Source organism: Phalangium opilio, unplaced genomic scaffold (assembly GCF_054372755.1).
Source record: "Phalangium opilio isolate 3A_F unplaced genomic scaffold, DU_Popi_V2 ptg000043l_1, whole genome shotgun sequence".
Taxonomy (NCBI): Eukaryota; Metazoa; Arthropoda; class Arachnida; order Opiliones; family Phalangiidae; genus Phalangium; species Phalangium opilio.
The window spans coordinates 5539348-5562861 of record NW_028324167.1 but is presented as its reverse complement, the minus strand read 5'-3'; the positions used below and the strand labels follow the sequence as shown (position 1 = coordinate 5562861).

Here is a 23514-nt window from a genome sequence, read left to right as displayed (position 1 = left end):
CTGTCAAACAATGTTAGACGTGTTAAAACATGTCGGAAATCAGCTGCGATGGCCTTTGCTAGTACCCTGTATTGTTAGTCAATAATTTCGAAAAATCAACTGTCCTTGACCCCCTTGAGAGGAGGAAGAGAAAGGGGGGGTAGGAATCTAGTATAAAGAACGTGAGAAAATAACAGTACTTCACAGTCGAACATCAATCGTCAAAACCTCAACATGGACGCTGAAGCACTTCGCTGGACACTTGACGAAATGGCCGTAAATAAGCCTTGGAACATAGTCGAAATATACAAGTTTTATTATTTTCTATGCTCTTATTTACACTTAGATCCTGCTAATATACCTTCAACATTACCCGGTTTTATCATAAATGGCGGCTTAAATATTATTCAAACGTTCCTCGATCTAGTAGACTATATGAAGAACTTTCCTCGTACACCTGAAACCTGTCAAACACATGACGAATTGGAACATTTATATAATTTAATTCCTACCCCTTTAAAAATTTCTTACTTAGACCGCGTGAAAAGACGGAAGCAAGAAATGGAACGGGATAACCATGAATCTTCAAGACCCAGTTTCGATAATTCACAAACTGGCAGGGAGATGGGGGAGATTCTAGATAACGCGTGTCAACAAGACGAGACGGAGAACGACCCTTTTGAATATATGTCTCTGAACTTTTCCGATTACGCCCCCAGCGAAAAGAGCTCCATCGTAGATTCGGAGGAGGCGGAGGCGAATGTTTATGATCAATGGGGTGGGGGGTGTCCCCCTTCACCTATAGAAGATGTACCCTCTTGCGAAATTCTAGAGCAGAGCGAGAGATTTTTTGAACATTTTAATATGTATGGGAGGGAAATAACTCTAAATATAACTGATGATCCGGTGGATAGTATATGTGCCATTACGGAACACGTGTTAAGCGAATATAGAGCAACAGATTACGTGCAAATAACTTTACGAAGTCTGGGTATAAACTGTCGTTCGGAAGTTGAATTATCCTTTAAAAGACTCGATCAAGTAGACCCTTCTATTCTCTTTGATCAACTAGCCGAGTTACTTTATGATGATGAGATCGAACATTTTTTTCAAGGACCTATAAAAATGATATTTAGTATAGTCAGAATACCAGAAGGGTATGGACGGTCTAATCGTAGACAACTCAAGCCCTTCAGTATTTTTTCAAAGGATCGAAGGGGGATTCGACGAATACCAAACACTGATAATCTCTGTTTAGCGCGTAGCCTTTGTGTGGCTGTCGCTCATCGTGTCCACATGAACAATAAAAACAACACAGAGTTAAAAAATCGTTACATAACCATATCACGAGCAGGACCCCGATACACAATCCAAAAACAGAGGCTTTAGATCTTTGTCAAAAGGCCGGAGTTTCTGTATCCGAATGCGGTACCCCCGCTTCGTTCCAGAAATTTAAAGCTTACTTATCCTCCTATTCTATATTCGTCTATAAATTCGAAAACAGAGTTCCAATTCTAATTTTAGGCGAAAATGACCCTACAGATACCCGACCACGCCTCTTTCTACTTAATGAGAATAATCATTATAATGTCATAACAAATTTAAAACCATTGTTTAGTCACGAACACTTTTGTGAGAAGTGCCTCACACCTTACCGGCGTGTTCAATCTCATAAATGCAATGATTTCTGCTTTAAATGTATGCGTCCGACTGTTTGTCATGGACGTGAAAAAACATGCGACTCCTGCCTACGAAAATTCTGGGGTGACGATTGTTATAACAGCCATTTGGTTCCTGTTGGTAACAAAAAAGCCCTTTGCGAGCGGCTTTACCATTGCAAAAGTTGCTTTAAAATAATTGATTTCGTAAAACGTACTACTAGACATAGCTGTGGGGAGATGTTCTGTCATATATGTGGGAAGCATCAACCCAGCGATCATTTATGCTACATTCAAGTGATCAAAGACAAAACAATCAATGTTAACCCTGCTTAAAAACCACGCCTTAATCTACCAGAACTCATGTATGTTTTCTTCGACATTGAATGTATACAAACGAAAAGATGTACGGACAAGTTGGGAGCGTACGAGCATCAAGCCATCTTATGCGTGAGCATCTCTGTTTGCGGAGACTGCATTGACGAAACTTCCCTCGATTTTAATTGTATTAAATGTAATCAATTTGGGCCTCGCAAACAACGCTTCACAGGTGGCAAACCTATTGGCTCGTTCCTCGACTACTTAGTCCTCTTATTCGACGTGAAGAAAGTCATCGTGGTGTCTCATTTTGGTAGTAACTATGACAACCAACTATTAATTAGAGAAATAATTAATCGTGACGAGAAATTTGTACCAGAATCATTGAAAATTAACGGAACTCGGATTTTAGAAATGAAACTATCAAATATATTATTCCTTGACTCGTACAACTTCATCCCAGTCGCTTTATCCAAATTTCCCGCTACTTTCGGTCTCCCTAATGCCGCTAAAGGGTATTTTCCTCATTTCCTTTTCAACGTAGTGGACCACGAGTTCATTATTGACAGACAGGAAGAGACTAACTACGTATTGGAGGACACTCTACCACCGACAGAAGCTTACGGGTGTCAGTATTTCACCAGGAAAAACTTGGACACTTTCTTAAAATGGCACACTTCAGAAGTCCGTAAGGGTAAAGGCTTTAATTTTTTAAACGAACTGTATTATTATTGCGAGAACGACACTTTACTCTTATTTTTAGGGTGCCTAACTTTTCGGTCCCTCCTACTTAAAGTTACTAGCGTAGACCCATTTAATTGCGGCTCAGTTACCCTCCCAGGCGTTTGTTCCTATGTCTATCGTAAAAATTATCTCAAATCCAACACCATTAGCATCATCCCATCAAACTACTACAGACTTGGCGAAAATCAATCTTTTGGCGCTATTGAATGGCTAGAATGGACGTCTCACGAGAGAAACATTCTTATTCAATCCTCTTTTAGAGGTAGGGAGGTTAAAATCCAAACCCTAAAGGTAGATGGTTATTGCCCCACAAACAAAGAAGTGTTCGAATTCATGGGATGCTACTATCATGGCTGTAAAGTTCACTTCCCTATAAACAGAAACATGATTTTACATGGTGACCCCACTCAAACATTAAATACGAGGTACACAAAAACCGAGAAAAAAATTTGTAAACTAGAAGCCCTCCACTACAAAGTGAATGTCAAATGGGAATGCGAGTGGCTACAGGACAAAACAAATAACACCGAAATAAATGATTTTTTAAAACGTAACGACATTCGTATTAAAACAGCCAAAAGATTGAACCCACGTGATGCTTTCTTTGGAGGTCGTTGTAGCGCTAACAAACTATATCATAAAACAGCTGGTACAGAAAAAATGCACTACGTTGATTTCACCAGTTTATATCCGTTCGTGAACAAAACGGATAAAATTCCTATTGGACATCCTCAAATTATTTTAGATAATTTTCCTGACATATTTTCTTTTGATGGCCTTCTCAAATGCGACATACTTCCGGCTCAAAATCTCATACATCCGGTTTTACCCGCACGGATAAATGGTAAGCTCACCTTTCCCCTATGTTACACCTGTTGTAAAACTCAATTTCAAGGTGACTGTTCACACACACCTTATCAGAGGGAGCTGCGGGGTACCTGGGTTACCGACGAGTTGAGATACGCCGTAGAGCGAGGATACAAAATCACGCGCATGTACGAAGCCTGGTCCTACAAAATAACGCAATACAACACAGAGACTAAACAAGGCGGTCTTTTTAAAGACTACGTAAACGCCTTTTTAGAGTACAAAACTCTGGCTAGCGGTTTCCCTGCCGATTGTATCACCCAGGAGGACAAAGAAAACTATGTCAGGAACTACAAAGAAGTTGAGGGGATAGATCTAGATATAGATAAAATTGAAAAGAACGAGGGGTTAAGATGCCTCAGTAAGCTTATGCTTAACTCTTTTTGGGGGAAATTTGGACAGAAAACTAGACACGCCTCAACAGACATCATAAAAGACGCCAAGACTCTATACGAATTGATCCTCAACCCCGATAAAGAAGTAAAAAGTCTCATGACTTTAAATGACAACACCATCTTAGTTAAATCAGAAGACATTACCGAGAATGAGATAGCTCATAAACACACTAATGTCGTCATAGCCTGTTATACCACAACTATGGCACGCCTTCATCTTTTAAAACATCTGGAGATGGTAGGTGACCTCTGTTTTTATATGGATACCGATAGCCTTATCTACCTCTCACCAGATGGCGTCCCAATACTCCCCACGGGTGATTATCTTGGCGAATTAAAAAATGAACTAGAACCTTACGGAAAAGACGCATATATTTGTGAGTTCGGAAGTGCTGGGGCTAAAAACTATTCCATGAACATTTACGATCCCGCAACTGATAAAATTACTAACATTATTAAAGTTAAAGGATTCTACTTAAACACATCTACAGAAAATAATGTTAATTTTGATATCATGAAAAAATTATTGGGAGTGAACAACCAGGGGAAACCTGAAATAAACTCTGTGCAGGTACCCATTGGACCTCAAATACGTCGCCTACCCAATCATACTTTAATTACGATAGATCAGACCAAAACATATCAGGTGGTCGTAGATAAAGTTCGCGTTTTCCCCGATTATACTACAGCACCTTATGGTTACATTAAATAATTTTAAATTTGTAAAATTTTATATATTTTAATTGACTGGGGCTTTGTCTGCAGACATTTTTATTAACATAAATTAGTCTTCATTATTCTTGTGAAATAAATATTTCTCACTTTATATTATAATAATAATAATAATAATCTAAGCTTGGTCTAGGAAGGGATATCCACACTAAGTCAACTCGCGACTTATTTACAGGTGGGTCCCTTTACAATGCATAGAGGGGTGGTGGCTAGCCCCTATGCCACAGCTAACCTACAGCGCCCTACACTAACTATTACCGTTAACCTCTGCAAGTTTTGATGGAAAGGAGAAACCGGGTTAGACCGCGGAGGAAAACTCCTTTTAACAAGCGGGGAGAGAACTTGCAAACTCTACGCAGAAGGATTTCTTCCCAGATTTTTACCCGGTGCCACAGTCCGGGATCGAACCCGGGATCCTCTTGCTGCGAGGCGAAAGCGCTAACCGCTACGCCACCCCACTATGGTCTTTATAAATTTATTCCTACCTTTAAGCTTACAAAAAAAGAGAGAAAACGTAAAAACTAGGCTCCCCCGCCTTAACAGTGGCCGCCATCTTTGTAGCCCATACTGGCTGCATACTCTCTAATGGCCGTAATATTTGTTTAAACTTTAAGACAATTCAACAGAAACAATTCCAATATTTTTCCTTATTATTATTTTCATTACCCTCATATAGCGTGTATAGTCAGTCTATGTCAAAAGAGACAGCCGGGCGCCAGTGTTTAAAATCTATCTTCCATTGTTTAAACTGGTGCATTTCACTGGTGACTTGCCCCTCGGGTTGAAGAATCAACTAAGCCTCCTTTTTTTCTAATTTTTTTTACATTGGTCACAGCTGTGTCTCACCCTGGGAATTCAGCGTCGCCAATCGCTCAAAGCAATTATTATCAATAGCATTAATAGAGTTATCATTTCGGTAAGAGCAATTGAACTCCGATTGTGGGATAGCTTATACGAAGAAAAATTCAATGTTTACCCTATAATCCGAAAAGGGATCAACACCCGCTCACCTGAGCGCCATTCGAACTTTGGCTAGGTTCTCTTCCCCCTTAAAATACGGATTTAAACCATCCAACGTTGACTGAGAAAAAAGAGAACGCGGTGGCGTCAGTCCTGTCGTGACGGGCCTTTATTGTGCGTCATGTTTATATTATATGTCGATCAAATCTTTAAAGTGGAAACTTTCAATAAAGGGAAAGTTAACATTGAAAAGATGTCCCATGTCCTCCTATCCACAGTGCAAATTTATTATTGACCATTTCACCATAAATCCTCAGCAGGAAATAATTCGTCCAAGAAACCTTTTAAGCTAGTTTCACCCCCGTTCAGAATCCCCTCTTAATGAAGTGGTCCGGAAATTGCAACATCTCATTATAAATATGGAAAGTTTTGAAATAAACCATTATTATAGTCTTAGCAGAAAACTTAAGCACATCTCATCTTATAAACTTCTAACATGGATAAAGAATGCGCGTGAGGAAATTTGTTTTCACTCTACAGGGTAGGCAACTCCCCATCTAGTTCGACAGCTTATTCTGTAAATTCTCTTTTACAACATCGGTTGTCAGCACGCGCAAATATATTTCTCTATGGAACGTAGCTTTGTACGTGCTGACAAGAGGCTAAAAAACTTCAGGATATTTTAAATCCTGAACATGAATATTTCATTCGTCTTTTGTCAGCACGCGCAAAACTACGTTACATACATCACCTAGCTTTGCGCGTGCAGACAACCGATGTTGTAAACAGAGTATATACAGAATAAGCTGTCGTCCGAGATAGGGAGTTGCCTATCCTATAAATTTCCGCGCGCGTATTCTTTATCCATGCTTCTAACATAGACTCACGCACATCTCATCTTATAAACATCTAATCTATCCACATTATCAGCATATTTTTATTAGGGTTCATCTCTAGGAGATGCTTTACATGCGTTCACAGGATATCATTTGCTGTGTATATTTTTATTTAGGGTTATATAACTTTAATTTTATTTTTATCTTCACTTGTATTTCAAAACAAACCATTTATATGTAACTTTAGTTATTTTTCTCCATATGAATTGTAATATTTAAAGTAAAAAATTATAAATGTATATGGCAGCACATACAAGCGTCGACATTGTTTTCAAAGTTATGGACGAAATAAATCAAAAAAAAAATTATAATATTCAAACTTAATTTCCAAGAAATATAGTTTCCAGTTTCAAAATTGATACATTTGAATTAATTTACTTAATATAAAATTCAAATATGGCGCGGATGCATCCTTCGACAGACAAACCGAATTTAAATTACCAATCGCGACGCCCGACTACCCCTCATAGGCGCCCCCAAGGGGTTTCTATCGGAGGGGAATGCTGGTTGTGGGGGTCCCCGGGAAATTGCGCAACACTAAGATGCAAATTTCTTTGATCATCTGTTTTTATTTGTCAACGCTATAAATTCAGCTTTAACTCATACGCAAAAAGTATACGCCATAATAGCCCCCGTATTGGCAAACCAAATAATGTCTCACATTCATCGTGGATGAATCCCAAATGCGATTCAAAATTATCAAAATACAGAAGAAACATTCTCCAATTAAAAATTGTAAAACAGTTAAACCCACAAGATAATTAAAAATGATTGTTGCTATTAGCCTGCAAGTTCTCAAAATACTAAAAAAAAATCCATTCTCGACGTCATGCAACGAAGTCCTAGATAGACTTACGAGGGGATGACGTAGCGAAAGGTTGGCTAAGGAATTTAAATAAAATACAAAAAGTTCTAACTGGACCTTCCCCGAAAACGAATATAGACTATACCGCCATCTAGTGGCCTTGCGGCTTTTCGCGTGGGGAAAAAATATTGGGATTGAACGTATTTCGTTCCTAGGCATGCTTTCCAAGAACGAGGAGGGAGAGAGGGGGGAATGAGAATGTTTTAAACGAGTGAAGAAGGACTCCTTCGCGAATAATTTTTTCACTCAATCTCTATAGGCTCCATAGCCGCCGCCTCTCCTCAAGGTAGAATGCTTAGATAGTCCCTTCTTATTCTAGTTCCGCGGGAGGGGAAAGAAACGCTCGGGCGATTTCTCTTCCAGGGGGAAAAATGGTTTTTTCATTCCCCCACCGTCTCTTTCGTAGTTTTGCGAATGAGAATGTAAAATCTCCCGACTATCATTCTCGTTCTATGAATATGAGGCCGGCTTGTTGAAACCAAGGGTTACAATTTTCGAAAGAGAATCTAGCATACCCCCAATTTCCCGAATTTGACCACCACTGTCTACATTATGGCCATGACCAAGGCTTAGCTCGCCTTAAATGTTTTTAGGTATTACTAATAAATGTATAAAAAAAGACTCTTACCTTCAGAAAACGGTGGTATTTCCTCGAAAGTAAGTAGAAATACAAGTTCCAAGTGTTTTTTAAAAGATTTTACAGGTGTAAAATTTATAAAATACGTTTTTCTGCTCTTAGCTCGTTTCCGCGATTCGCTAAAAATGGAGTAATGGCATCTCCGAGGGTTTGACTTATTATGCTCTATAGGGAGTTAAAATAGAGTGCCACTACTCTAAGCTCATCCTTATGATAGTTCCAATTTTTGCCGCTATGCCCTCTGTACGCTGATCAGGCATATGGCTAATTGGCATTCACAAAAAGCAGTTAAACCAGGGATAAGGGAGTTAAACGCAGAGTTCGCAAGCATAGACATTAGAACACTTTTAAGAACCTAGAAAAACTATTGCGAGGGGGGTCTCGTGACATTCTGTTACGAAAATTTCCATCCCACCCCTTCGCGTGTGTGATAGGGTTTTTGATACGTGGCGCCCCTATCGGCGAGCGAAGGATTTATTCAATCTGAACAAAAAATAAATACCGTAATGTTTCATCTTGCAAATATTTAAATCTCTGTTAATAAATATCTCTTTATTTTACAAACACTTTTCCTTACATTAATTAATACGGAAATTAATAAAAATTAATTAAATATAAAACGTCCCCGGCGGGATTTGAACCCGCGGTGTCTCCCTCCCAAGTACTGACCGCGCTCAAAGCTGCTTAACGTCGAGTGTTAACATGGGGTTAGTAATATTTTAGTTTACCTTGCCGCATGTAGATGGCACTACAAGCAACTCACCCTATCACACACGCGAAGGGGCGCTTCCATTGAACCCGAATCAAAGCTGAAAATTCAACTGTTCCTCTTGTATCTCTATGTTCGCAAGAGAACAAAGGAAAGGAACTTCAAAGCAGTGATGCCAGGTGGGAAAAATTAAATTTCTCTTTCTAACTCTTAAAAATTCCCTTTTCGGACCAAAATTTCCCTAGTTCAGGGCTGCCAGATTCCCAGCCTAGAACGAAAAGTTTCACTAGTGCAACCACCGTGCGGAGAAAACGCAAAGCTTGATCTAGGGGAAACAAAAATGGCAGGCCTAAGACCTGTAGCATTTGTTTGTTTGATAATTCAGTCCCAAATGAAAATTAGTGCTCGAAATTTCTTGCAATGCATGAACCACAATTTTCAGAAGAGAATATTTTCAAAAATGGTAAGTGTTGAACACCTAATCACCTTAATATTAACCAGATTAGTTATGTAAACTCTTAAGCCTTGGTCATAACATGAGTATAAAAATTGGTGATACTGTTTTCGTTTTGTTTAGTACCTGTTGCTCTCTCTCTTGTCAAAATTGCTACGAGTATTACACATATTTTCCAAAAGATCCTACTGAAAAAATTCGAAAAGCTCTTCAGTCAAACTTAAAGGCAATTGAATTCACACAGTATGGAATTATAAACGAAAAAACTCTTCTTGCTTTAAAAAAAGTAATTTAAAAGTAACGAAGATTGGTTTTGAAGTCAACCCTTCTTATCGATTCTTGGGGTGTTCCCCTGACGGTCTAGTCAACGATAATTTGGTCGAAATGAAGTGTCCAGTCATTGGTGAAAAAGGAAACTTAGAAACAGTCCTCAAGAAAACTCCTTAAATAATCAAGAAGGACGGAACATTTTCTTTGAAACCCTAACTAATGTATTATGGGCAAGTGCAACTTAGTTTGGCCCTTTTAGGACTTCAAAGTTGTCATTATGTAATTTATTCTAAACTGGAAGATGACTGTTTTGTTATATATGTGCCTAACGACCAAAAATTTATTAACAATCTTTTACCAAGATTATAAATTACTTATTTTAAAAGGTTTTTTGCTTATTTTAATTACTACATTCCAAATTATTTGAAATGGAATAAAAAGGACGGAATGTAATGGCGCAAATAAGGCTGAAGTGATATTTTAAGTTCCTTAAAATGTGATAGAATCTTACAAATTTATTAAATAAAATTGTTTTACAAAATTTCAGGAGTCTTGGGTTCATTATTTATTTGCATTTTTTTTTCACGGGTTTTAACAAGCTTGGGAACTGCGTAAGAGTTAATTTAAAATGATTTCAGGTCTGAACTTTACTTATTCCAAACAAAGCTGATGAGCGGTGAATGAAATCAAATGCCAAGTTTTAGTTTCATGAGTGTCAAAAATACCCTATCTCGAGACTCGTAGTTTCCCCCATTCTTGGCCCATGCTTCCTCTACCTTATTTGTCCATGAAAAAGGGGTATGAATTTACTGTTAATATTTTTAATGATCGCATCAAATAGACCAGTACTTTGTAATCCTGTTAATGAAATTATAGAGGTGGCATTCAATATTCCATTAGAAGCATTAACATAACATATATGATTTTCCAAGGTGTTGACCATAATGCATTTACAGGGTTGCCACGGAATATTCAAAACCAAATTCCCTGACTTTTCCAGGTTTTCCTGACCTTTTTCTGATATTTTCCCTGCCTTTTAGGCCGAAAGTGTAAATGTTTACAGCACGTTTTAAGTGCTTTTAATTAAATAAAGTCTCTACATTTAAGTTTTCCAATGTATTTTTCACACCAAAATGATTAAGAAACATTTTCGCCAAAATGATTAAGAAACATTTTCGCCAAAATGATTAAGAAACATTTTCGCCAAAATGATTAAGAAAAATTTTAACTATAAATAACAGTCTGAGAGATTTCTTTAGAGAGCATTAACTTTACAAAAACAATTCTCGACATTTTTTAAGATTGCTCTAGAGTTTTCTGTGTTAAGAGAGGATGAGAAGAAACTTTCATTACTCTTTCAATTAAGACTTATCCCCAGAAATTTTACCTACTAAAATAAAATTCCCTGATTTTTTCCTGACTTTGCTGAAATTTTTCAAATTCCCTGACTTTTCCCTGACCTTTTTGGCCCATTTTCAAATTCCCTAACTTTTCCAGGTTCTCCCTGACCCGTGGCAACCCTGATTTATCATTGGGGTTTGGAGTGGTGCATTTGTCGGTCGTAGTTTCCTCGGTAGTTTGTTGAACAGCATCAATCCCCAATCTTTCATCTAGAATTTCTGCATCTGCTGGTCCATTTATTTCAGCTGTTTCACTTGCATGCAAAGTTGGAGATTGTGAGAGCTGATTCCTTTTTTTCAGTCTTTCCAAGCTCCCATTAGCCTTGAACTTTTGTTGATCATGTTTCCTTAACAGGAGTTTTTTGGAAGGAACATTCAAAGGTCCAAGTCTGGGAGGGTAACTTAACTTATCTACAATAATAACTCTTATTATAATGGGTTTTAAATTAATATTGTACGCTTAAAACATACCTGACTGTTCATATTTCGGTTGAGGGCGGGTAATCCTCTTCTTTAAAATGAAGGGAGCAGACAACCATGGACTTGGTGTGTGGTTTACCCAATTTTAAAGCTATATCCCATTGTTTCGAAATTGGTGAAAGCGGACACCACTCATTGTGGCATTATTTTTACACCCATACACGCTGCAATATTTAACCATTGTTTAATTACGTTTAAATAAACAGCAAAACTGACAAAAACTAGCCAAATTATCGTTGAGCAGATAGTTGAGTTGTTGATTTAATTTTATAATTATCTTTGAGCAATTCAATTTAATTAACTTTAATTTAACCATGAGTATGTTGATTGCGTTTGTCATTAATGGTATCGCCGGGATTAAGTTACATTTAAACACCTGATTAATTAAACTATCTAATCATAGATCATCCGTTAAGCCTTGGACCTTGCAATAGGAGGCAGCTGGAGGCAGAGAGACAACAAAAAACCAAAACAAACTAGTATTTATGACATCTCATGTTGCCCTCTATTGAATCTCTCAACAACTATCGTTAAATTTATTACTTAAATAATATCTTTTTAAATATAATAATCATATTAGCTAATTATAATTATTTAACTTTAAATGAGTAGGTTTCATTGATTTAAATCACATTGCTAAAAGTTATTGCCACGCGCTAGGCAGTCATTCTCTCTACTCTCTCTCCTCTCCCACTTACAAAATGCAGCTGCAGCTGGTTGGCGCGCGTCGGGGAGGGGAGGGTGGGTGGGTGGGGATCCACATAATTCTACCTCTCTCTACTCTACAGTCTAACTTAACTCGGGTTTTATACTAAGCAAGCGTGGCTTCGTGGTAGCACGCGCGGGCGCCTTCACTGGCGTCTCGTATGGATTGGGACATCGCAGGTTCGAGGCCCGGAACCGACGGGAAGATAATTTCAATTGAAATTAAATACGTTACGCCACCTATGAGGTGTAACGTGGTTACGTGAACTACGAATGAATTTCGAGTCAAAAATTCGCGGGAAATTTGAAATTCAAAATATTTATTTAGCTGGAAATATCCGAACGCGCACCCGAAAAAAGGGGGAAAAGGCGCCCAGCGTTCCAGCAAGGGTCAGAACAATACTTTCGCTGCTCTAAAGAGCGCAAGAGTAAAAACGAGAAAGATTGCACTAATTTTTGCACTTGTGGTACTATCGGGGCTAAAACCTTACAGTGTTAAAATATTAGTTTTAATGGTTCCGTTACAATAATCAATGATGGTTCGAAAACTAGCCGTGAAATACAAGTTACTAAGGAAACCGTGCAGCTGGTGAGTACATAGTATAATCAGTTTATAAGATCAAGTCTATGATCTTGTATATATATTATATTGTAGAAAAAAAAAGTAAAAAATCGCCAATAGATGAGCCGCCAGCAAAAAAAAAGTAAGAAAATAACCAAGGCATTGGATCATTAAGAATATAGGGAGGAAGAGACAAAACAAAATCTTCGCACGAAGAATGAGATGCTATGGAAAAGTACGTTTTTTACCCCATTACGATATTGTATAAGATAACTACACAGATCGTATATGCTACTAAACTGATGGTGAAAACTAACATTTTTCGTTAAAGGATGAAGTTAACACGATGGACATAGAAAAACTAAAACAAATTGCTTTTGTGCTGGCTCAGCGAGTTATAGAGCAGGACGGACTATTAGAAGAAGGTACTGTGCAATGATATGACACTCCGAGACTAATCGTTGTGTGGTAATTAATAATGGATAGTCATTTCTTCGGTTTTTAATGTATATCTGATTTTTTATGAAAATAAGTCGTACGTGATCTTTCGTAGAAAACACCGATTATGAGTTTATGGTATATTTAAATATCCTATTTGACCAAGTAAGATACTAGTGATAAGAAACTTACCGCTTTCCATTGAAACTAAAATATCTCAATAAGGATTATGGGGTGTTGTCGTAGGTGAGTTTGAATTCTTTCAGATTCCATATATTCTATACTATACTTATTTCTTCGTTCTAGTGATACGGTATAAAAGTATCGTTCCTTCCTTCAAGAACCATCATTCCTGAATAAGATTTTCGAGTTAAAGAACAATTTAATATAGAAAATGGCTACGAGTTCTGCCGTTGGGGAAGAAATAAAAGCCGACCTTAGATTTACGGCCAACCTGGGGCCATTACAGGGAAGAGATGATCTTCCAGTATTTTCCTTCCGGGATTTAGAGGTAAGAATTGATTTAACAATCTAATTTATATTTATATTAAAAATTAAATATCATGACGACGTTTTTATTCTTTTGTTTAAGGTGATGGTACGTTCTATCCACATCGGATTCGTCATCCGATTTTACCAGATGGAACCTACTGCATTGTAGGTACCATTTTGACAAATGTACATACATGCTTATATGGGAGCACATTATCTTCATATTTTGGGCTAGATCCACCAACGGTAAAACACTACTTTGAGTATGATAAGCATTAAAATACCTGGAGTATTTGGAATGCATCATGAGAGCATCTCTTGGTCTTGTAATTGTTTTCCTAATGCGCCTATTTTGATAGGTAATCATTGTTTCAGGGGGTAAGTAGTGAGTTTAGTCAGGCTTATTTTTATAATGTTTTTGCAGCTTTTCTGTTGGGAATCTTGATCCAATGGTCTCAACGCTGGTGTTGACTTGTGATTTCAGCGTGTTTGTTTATTCAGTCTGGGAATCTTAATTAATTACAACTGTCATACCTTCGGCTCATGTTTCTGGTTGAACGATATTTTTTGAGAGGCAAAAGAAGATGAGTTTTATAAATAACTAGCTCCTCGGCAGTCAAAATAATCTCTCTCTCCGGCCTCTCTAAAAGTAATCTCGGATCGAGTGGAAAAAGAAGGGGGATTAGTTTCAAAAAAATTGCAGAGTTAATTTGGATGCAAATATTGCAAACAATTTCCATGCAGTCAGTTTAATTGGAATTCGTTTCTAATAAATAAATTGTATCATAAATTTTTGTGGGAATGTTCTAAAGGTGAGTTTGATTGGGATTTATTTTAAGTAAATTGCAATGCTATATTGGATTCAAATATTCCACAGCGTGCTCTAACGGTGATTTTAATTTCTAGTAAATTAATTGCACTGTTATTTTGTATGAGGTGAGTTTCTTTGGGAATGTATTTGTGTGAGAATAAGAACTAATTAATTTCCATTAAAACAGTGTTGAAAAATGAGGTTTATTAATTCATAAATTGTCAGTCAGTTTCTGTAATATTTCATTCATCATCACTCGCTCCTTTCTCTCCAACTGGTATCTTTCTTACCTATGTTTATTTTCAAGTTATTCTCTTCTTTCTTTTAAATCCAGCTCCCTTTCTTTTAAATTAAGCTCTCTCTCTCTAATTTCTAGTTCCCTGTTTTTTATTTCAAAGTTTTTGAAGGCCTTGTCCTTAATATGTTAAAACATATCTCCTCGTGCCGTTTTAGAATAAGCCCGTTGGGCTTGTTTCTTCATCAGTAGCTAATAAACAAAGACTCGTTTATTAATAGAATAAGAATCATTTTACATTTGTTATACAATTTGGAATGTGTTGGGAGAAGTGTGCAGCTTTCCTTATCTCAACGCCCTTGGCATTAGCTTCTTCAGCTTTTTTTGAAGCTGGACATTTTTCAGCAAGTTACTTGAAGCGGATATCGCTTCTTCCTTTAGTTCTTTGAGCTCTTGCAAAAGCTGTTCTCTTTGAGCGATTTCCTCCTCAGTTCCCGATTCTTTATATTTTTGGAGTCTTCATTCTCATAAATGGAAAGCAGCAAGGTGGCTCTTTCTCTGCACCTTCTAGCGGTTACTTCGCGAAGGTTTGTAAAGCGAATATTTTTACATATTTTGACCGATGAAGTCCTGGTATTTTTTAATTGGGAGGGTCGAAAATCGAAACAAATGTTCAAACATTTCATGCTCACAACACAAATTATTGGTGAGTTTAAATAAGAAATGCTGTCGCCATTCGATCTGATGTGCGAGCCTTGATTGTCTTCTTTTTTATTTGAGTCATGCCGGAAGTTTTGCACATGGCTAAAAAAATTATAGGCTCGGCCAGACCAAATTTATGTTTAATATGTATTATTTTCAATAATATAGCGGCAATTATGTCAGCCGACAATTTTCAATGCACGAAGAAAGACGTGGAAGACAGTATCAAATCAAGACTTCGTCATGCTCAAGGAAGTTTGGATAAGAAAAAGGCCTAACTTTATTGAAATGAAATTAATGCAGCTAAAACTCCTTCCTTTCAAGTCAAATGATTTATTTCTTCGCATAAGTTTCAATAATTTTGTATAGATTGCCTGCCATTGAAATAAAAAGAAACCATGCTATTCCATTTATTTCACGTCTTTTTAAGCACAAAACAAAACGATATCATTTAATGTCCAACCAAATTCCCACTTAATATCCTTGGGATGAGAGCAGGAACATCTTGGACATGTTTCAGGGATATATTGGGGATAAACAGTACACATCTCTAGGATATCGTACAAATATCTGAAAATATATACACGGGAGCCACGTAGGACATAGGGATTAAGGACATATGACTGGCCTAGGAACATCGTGTGGATGCTTCAGGGATATACTGGGGATAAACAATACACATCTCTAGGACGGCCTACAAAAATCTGCAGAGATATCAACTGAAGCGACATGGGGCATAGGCATTAAAGAGATACGGCTGTCCCTGGAACATCTTGGATATATTGGGGATAAACAATACACATCTCTTGGATGGCCTAATGAAATTCAAAAATATATACACGGGAGCTACGTTGGTCATAGGGAATGAGGACATCTTACTGTCCCAGGACCATCCCATGTTTGAATATCTGGGATATAGAAACTTCCTAGGGACATACCCTTTGTTCCTACGATATATCCATGGTTAGGCCCACAGACGTATTTGCGTTTGCTGGGTGGGTCAGGGTCTACGAGACTACTAAGAAACTTCAAGGGTAACCAGAGTCCACACGTTAAAATTCTACTATTTTAATTATCGACTGCTTTAGTTTAGTGGACGACGTGCTCTGGTCAATGGTCACGGACCAGTTTATTTATTCTAAGTCAGGAGGGTGACTGGCCTAATGTCCAGTTTAAAAAATCTTCGGGTACGTTCAATAACGAAAATCTCTGTTTGGTTGATGGGCTCTAGACGTCATAGTGACGTCAAATGTTGTTGAACGGGTAAAGGAGAATATTAAAGTCAGCGCTGTTTTGGAAAAACTGGAGTCGGCAGAACATCTAAAGGCCCATTCGCAAAGGCGCTTTTAGCGCAAGCTGATTGCTGATAGAACAGAGTGCAGTTCCCGCTTGCAATTTACTCGATAAGCGTCTGCTTTACGCCATCAGCTTCAGTTTCCGCGAATTCGTTCACAGAAACGTTGGTTTGGTCGCACTGATTTCTGAATCTAATCACTGGCGTCAAAAATATAGAGGACGAACACAGGGAGCCCAGTTAAAACTTCAAATTCCTTTCATGACAAATAGAATTTTATAGGAGAAAAACTGTGTTTTTTTAGGCAAATATTGGAATAAAAATGATTTTATATAGATTTATTTAGGCCTAAATCATGTAGAAAAATCTCATAAGAAAAAATACTATACTTTGATAAGAGGAACCTAATTAAAATATAAATTAAATCTGAGCAAGCAAAGAAAGCTCCGCAATTTCGGTGTCTAGTCAAATGTGAGCGCGATAAAAGAGTTAAATATTGATAAATTTGATGCTACATCATAGGAAAACTTCGACATAGTCAAAAATATCGGATAATTTAGAACCGTTCATGAAATTATAGGATAATATAGGGCATGTTCAAAAATATAAGATTTAAATCAGAATTGTGAGAAGATAGAAATCGAGTTTAAGTTTTGCTTTTATTGTTGAAAAGGAAAAAGATCTAAACCAAAATTATCAATATATTTCGCTCTCTGTTCAGCTTTTAAAACCTTTTCGGCTTCTTTTTTATTTTAGAGACATGTCACTCGCACAAGCACGAAAAGTTCGCTTCTGTGTGTTTTAGCAGACGACAAAAAATAACGCTGATCAACTATATATCTAGCACCGATAGATCGAGGCTGATTCCGACAATCAGCCTCTCTTACCAGCGTACGCCCGTATGAAGCCCACCTAAGCTCTTTTGAGAACAGTCATAGAAGACGCCGAGAGCGAAGTCCGCCTACTCTCTCAGCAATCAGCGTCAGCTAAAAGCGCCTTTGCGAACGGGCCTTTACCATGGAAGAAAGTATGGAAGGCCGACTCAGCCCTTTTTTAGAAAGGGGACCGGTAGCCCTGCATACCACAGCGCCCCTAGCTGTCATACTGAAAACAAATATGGCGGCGTCCTTATTTAATTTATTTCTTTTGGTGAAAAGGGTGGGTTTATTAACGGGATGGCGGGGGACCCTAGTAAGTGGACCTATTACGGGGGTTCTCGTTGTTCATTTACGTAATGTTCAAATTCACATGGAAAATCGAATAAAGACATTTCCTTTTTCAACTACCCAAAGGATAAATAAAGGTAAGATTGGATATGTATTTTAGGGCTCTAAACTAAATAAGCCTTGGTATGTTAAAAGATGTAAACAGTGTTTGGAAAACGCTGGTCGAATTGATCTATTGGAAAGAGGAGTTGATTTTGTTTATAAGAAGAAGTATAAAGTTTGTAGCGTACATTTTAAACAGGACCAGTTCCTATCATTAAAACCAAGGTATGAGAAATAACTTTAAATTAGTAGTTCTTTTATTACACAGCCTTCAAATTGAGTTTATTACATCTAGGCGTACGTTAGTTTGGAACGCAATCCCAAATAAATTTGACGAAAATCTTATTCCAGTACATAGTCCAGTATCTCCCCTCAAAAGTCCCAGCTCCAATCATGGCTCTTATATTGAGTTTGCAGGTCCAAGCGAAAGTGGTATCATCTTCCATTGTGGTATGTTGTATAATTACTAAAACCAAATGCTTTTGAGCCCGGTGGGGATTCTTAGACACATATTTAGTAATATATTATTCTTCAGATGATAATGTAAGTTTAACGCCAGTGACGTGCAAAAGAACTAAAAAGATATTGAGAGATCAAATATCTAGTCGTAGAAAGAACTCTATTGATAGTGGTAAATATATTCCAAGGCCGTCAATGAAGTATAACTCACAATATTTAATCTAGGTTCAGTTGTTAGTTTAACACCCGTGGCGTCAAACAGTTATGCCAATGAAGATTTTAAAATTCATAGTCGCAAAAGAAGTTTTAGACAGATGTATCAAATTTTAGAAAAAAACACAATTAAATACCCCCATAAAAAGACCAAGACTAAAGAGAACGTCTTTATTTCCACAGACCCCTGAAAGTGTTTCTACACTCTAAGAAAAAAAGGTTCCACTTTGCCGAGAAAAGGGTTCTTAACGCTTGTCCCCTATTTTAAACCCTTTTTTGATCTACATAGAACTCTTTGATATGAGTTCTCTATAAAGCCCTAAGGAGTTCATCTACGATCCGAGCTGAGCGTTTTTTTTTAACCAAGTTAGTTTCTTTTGGAACCGTATTAGGTTCCTCCCTGAATCATGTGGCGTGTGCATCAGAACCTTGTTCAGTTGTAATCGGAACCATGTGTAGTTTGACTGAGAACCGTGTTGAGTTCGACTCTGAACCCCGCTTCGTACGGCTAAGAATTGTATTGCGTTAAACCCAGAACCCGGTTTAGTTCGACTCAGAACCCTGTTTAGTTATAATCCGAACGCTGTGTAGTTCGACTCTGAGCCCTGTCAAGTTTGCCTCTGAACCCTGTTGAGTATGACTCTGAACCCGGTCGAGTTTGAATCTGAACCCTGTCGAGTTTGAATCTGAACCCTGTCGAGTTTGCCTCTGAACCCTGTCGAGTTTGCCTCTGAACCCTGTCGAGTTTGAATCTGAACCCTGTCGAGTTTGAATCTGAACCCTGTCGAGTTTGAATCTGAACCCTGTCGAGTTTGACTCTGAACCCTGTCGAGTTTGCCTAAGAACCCTTTTTCGTACGGCTAAGAACCGTATTGAGTTAGACCAAGAATTCCATGTAGTTTGGCTCTGAACCGTGTTGAGATCACCTAAGAACCGTGTTGCAGTCAACCCAGAACCCGTGTAGCTCGACTCTGACTCCGGTTTAGTTCAAAGCTGAACCTGATTTATTTTGACTCAGAACCCTCGTTCGTGTCAAATCCGTTGGAAATATATTATATCATGTGACCAACTCATAGAGGTTCTTGTTTTAACAGTGTTAGGTTTCAATCATGACAATGATCTTCAATTTTTCTCTCTTGGTGACTCTTTAAAAACACTTCACCATGAAGTATAAGTTTACACTATATATAGTTAAAGAGTAAACACCAAATTTGAAATATTAATATAAAATAGTTTCTTGGAATATTGAAATGAAACAGAGCTTTATAGCTACAAAACTACTAAAGGAATCGTAATGCCGAAACATATTTAACTTATTTTCATTTAATATTCAGCAATAAGAAAATGTTATGATTTTGTAAAAGATCAATTCATCCTACTCGCTTTAAATTAACCTTGTGTTTCTATTCATATGCAATCTTCATTACTCGTCGATATAAACTTTCACTTGTGCCGTTCCAAAGAAAAGAAGATTATCTTAAATAATTAAATAAATAAATATAACTGATATTAATTTTTTAAATCGTCAGTATTTTACCTTAATTCTAGTTAAGCCGTTTTAAGAAACAATATTCTTAAAATGAATTTAAACATAGCTATTGTTGACGTTTGACTTCTAGCGTACACCGTTTTCATAATTTTTGGAAATTTAAGGTATATAAGACGATTAATTCAGAAATGATATGAATAAGCGCAATTGCATGAGCATTTGGTGGAAGCCCGGCCATTGGGAGGCTAAACGTTTCTCGTAACCGTACATCTTAACCCCAACGATGATAATGGTGCAGAAGCCAATGTTGCAGATTGGCGGGTATGTGGTATACACATAAGACCAATATATGATGGTGTTGTCCGAAGCCAATAAGTACAGATTGGCGTGTATTTACCATAGGAAAGACAAGTGTGGAGAGAGCGTAATGAAGTAGAATTTTCCTAATTTCTGTTAACTGTGAACGCGATCCTAAAATTGCGAACACGGTTGCTCCGATTTGCCAACTGAGAACGTGGTGATAGACAGACACACACACACACCCACGTCCAATGTTAAACCTCTTCGTGACGTCATCGCCACTCGGAGAGGTAAAAACCTGTGTTACGGGAAAATTCAAGTGATTTTATGAATTCCTCTAATTCCAAGACATTCCAGCATATTGAACTCTCCGAGAATTATTTTCCAATGAATGAAAAATCAAAAAAGTATGAATCCCCTCAGATATTTAGTATAAGGTAGACCGAAGAATTATAAATTATTTTTGATTTTTAAAATCTTTGGGATTTTTTAGAATGTTTCACTATGCAGGTAGAATTAGTAGATGATTTCTCTCTTCACCGTTCACGCTCTAGGCTCATATCGAAAAACGTTTAACTTAAAAATACACCATATGAGGTAAAAAAAAGTGTTAAGTAAAGCCCTAAGGTGTTTATCAGCACCATTCAAACAGTTTTATATTAAACAACAATGCGATTCGGAATTGGTTTGGTTAAAAACGGTTGTGTTTACACGTGGTTTCAAATCGTTTCCAATGCGTTGGCAACGGTTGTGCAAGCTCGTGTAAACGCGGCTTGTATTTCCATTGAAAAACATTTCAATAAGGATCAATTAACACCGTGCCGTTTTCCTAAGCACCCATTGATAGAACACCTTCCAACTGAAACAAAAATACCCTGCAGATTAAAGCACACCTGGAAGAGTTAATAAAACCTAAAGGTGTTTCTACGTACCAGTGAATCGCCAATTCCTTTAAAAAATACCTAAAATGAGTCAACTAGCACCTTTTTACGGAGAAAACACCATCTCAGTACAAAACACTTAAAAAAGAGTATATAAACACCTCAAGGTATTTCCAAACACCCACGAAACACCTATTTTTCTAACAGTGTTCTTTCGCGAACCTTTAAGGATCTTTCAAGAACCTGTATTTTTTCATGAACCCTAAAGGATCAATCGAGAACCGAAATGCTCTTTCATGAACCCTCAAGGATCTATCGAGAACCTGAATGTTCTCTCACGAACCGTGAAGGATCTCGCAAGAACCCAAATGTTCTTTCAATAACGTTCAAGGATCTTTCAAGAACCCGAATGTTGTTTCAAGAACCTTCAAGGATCTATTAAAACCCCACACGTTATTACAAGAACCCTTTTAATTAGATACGATCTGTTAAGAACCTTCCTGTTCTACTGTGAACCTTCATCCACGTCTGGAAACCTTTAGCGTTCCAACAAGAACGTAAGAGTTCTATTCAAAACCCTCGAAGAACCCTTTTTTTTACAGTGTACCACCACTGCGAAAACGCCAAGAGTCACTTCTAAATTAGTTCAAGCCAAGCCAATTTCTAAAAGCATTAAAACACAAACACTCAATATTATTTCTGCTCGCAAAAGAAATCTTCAAAAGCTTTTGCAAAAACAATATTTGAGAAACTTCAGGTTGTCGAAAAAGGTTTCCAAACAATAAATTAGCAAAGAAACATTGATATTAGAAATACGAAAATATCTCCCAAAGGAAGGAGCAAATTTCTTTGCCATGCAAGTAAGAGCAGGTGTCCGCAAATCTAAAGGAAGGCGATGGTCTCCAAAGGAAAAACAGCTATGCCTAACATTACACTATCATGGCCCTAAATCATATTTACTCTTGAAGAAGATGTTTTGCCTACCAAGTTCTAGCTGTCTTAAATCTTGGCTTAAAAACATTCCGTGAGGAGTTTTGGGAAGTTTTGGAAAAAAAATTAAATGTATGACTGAAAAAGAAAGGTTGGCAACGCTGACATTTGACGAAATGGCACTGAAAGAAGGCCTACTTTACAATGAAGGAGAAGATCTTATCGAGGGGTACGCAAGACTCACATTTAGCCAATCACGCTACTGTTTTTATGTTATGTGGGATCAAATCCAAATGGAAGCAACCACTGTGTTACTATGTAACACGCGGTGCCATGAAAAAGGAAGACCTCCATGACATGCTTTTAGACATTCTTCATAGTCTAATTTCATTTAAATTAAACGTTAAGAATGTTGTTTGCGACCAAGGCACAAACAACCAAAGCGTTTATAAAAGGTTGAATATCAATGAAAAAACCCCATATGTATATATAGATAACCGAAAAATATTTTTCATACATGACCCTTCACATTTAATTAAAGGTATTCGTAGTAATTTAAAAAATCACAATGATTTAATTGGATCGAAAAGAGCCTCTTGGGACCATATAGAAAGACTTCATTTTCTAGATTCAAAAGAACCTTTAAAAATTGTTCCCAAGCTCACTTTGCGCCACATAAACTTGACACCGTTTTCCAAAATGAAAGTGAAACTAGCGACACAGGATCTTAGCCATAGTGTTGCTATGGGATTGATATTTTATGTTGTAAAAAACTTGCTGCCCATGGAAGCGCAAGAGACAGCAAATTGTAACTCGGAATTCGACAAAATCTTTTTCTGTCCAAACTCCAACTCAAAATATGACGCCAAAGAATACAGAAGTGCAGTAACGAAGAACTCTAAGCATTTGGAATTTTTGAAAGAAAAATTAAAATGGCTCGATGAACTTCAATTTGACTGTGAAAGGCAACCACCGGTAATTCAAGGGTTTAAAACAACTATATCATGTGTTATCCAGCTTTCGGAAGAACTTCTGGAAAAGGAAGAATTGGAGTATGTTCTGACGTCACGCTTCAGCCAAGATGTTTAGAAAACACCTTTGGTAAAATTTGTAGACTGGGGGGATGCTCTGATAATCCCACACCACATTTGTTTCGTTTGCATCTCAGAAAGATTATGGCTTCTTCACTATTTCAAGTGCCAGAATCTGCCAATTGCGCAACAAACAGACACCGATACCTTTTTAGTGGAACTTTTAAGCCACCATAAAAGCGAGCGGAACAAGTCATTATCTCAAGACCCCATACCTTTTTTTGGTCAAGAAGAATCTATAACTTGCGCATTCATCGTTAAACCTGAACATTCTAAAAAT

At 37.4% G+C, this 23514-nt stretch overlaps 1 protein-coding gene and 1 long non-coding RNA gene across 2 annotated transcripts; both read left to right on the top strand.

The window, feature by feature from the left end:
• The first annotated feature begins 2000 nt into the window (after positions 1 to 2000).
• Positions 2001 to 4673, top strand: LOC149677914 (uncharacterized). The gene is made up of 3 exons (XM_089837410.1): positions 2001 to 2268; positions 2500 to 2649; positions 2719 to 4673. Exons 1-3 carry the CDS (start codon positions 2001 to 2003, stop codon positions 4671 to 4673), a joined length of 2373 nt encoding a protein of 790 aa, XP_089693536.1.
• Positions 4674 to 17961: 13288 nt separating this feature from the next.
• On the top strand, positions 17962 to 18306 carry LOC149677913 (uncharacterized). Its single transcript, XR_016366440.1, has 2 exons — positions 17962 to 18096; positions 18167 to 18306. It is a non-coding gene; the product is annotated as an uncharacterized LOC149677913 (long non-coding RNA).
• Positions 18307 to 23514: the final 5208 nt, after the last annotated feature.

What these genes read in the sequence shown, in the direction of transcription:
- LOC149677914 (XM_089837410.1), top strand. Translation starts at nt 2,001, where the DNA reads ATGTATGTTTTCTTCGACATTGAATGTATACAAACGAAAAGATGTACG. An exon ending in CATCGTGGTGTCTCATTTTG is followed by an intron (nt 2,269 to 2,499) that starts GTAGTAACTATG and finishes TTTTCAACGTAG; the next exon opens with TGGACCACGAGTTCATTATT. An exon ending in CACTTCAGAAGTCCGTAAGG is followed by an intron (nt 2,650 to 2,718) that starts GTAAAGGCTTTA and finishes TCTTATTTTTAG; the next exon opens with GGTGCCTAACTTTTCGGTCC.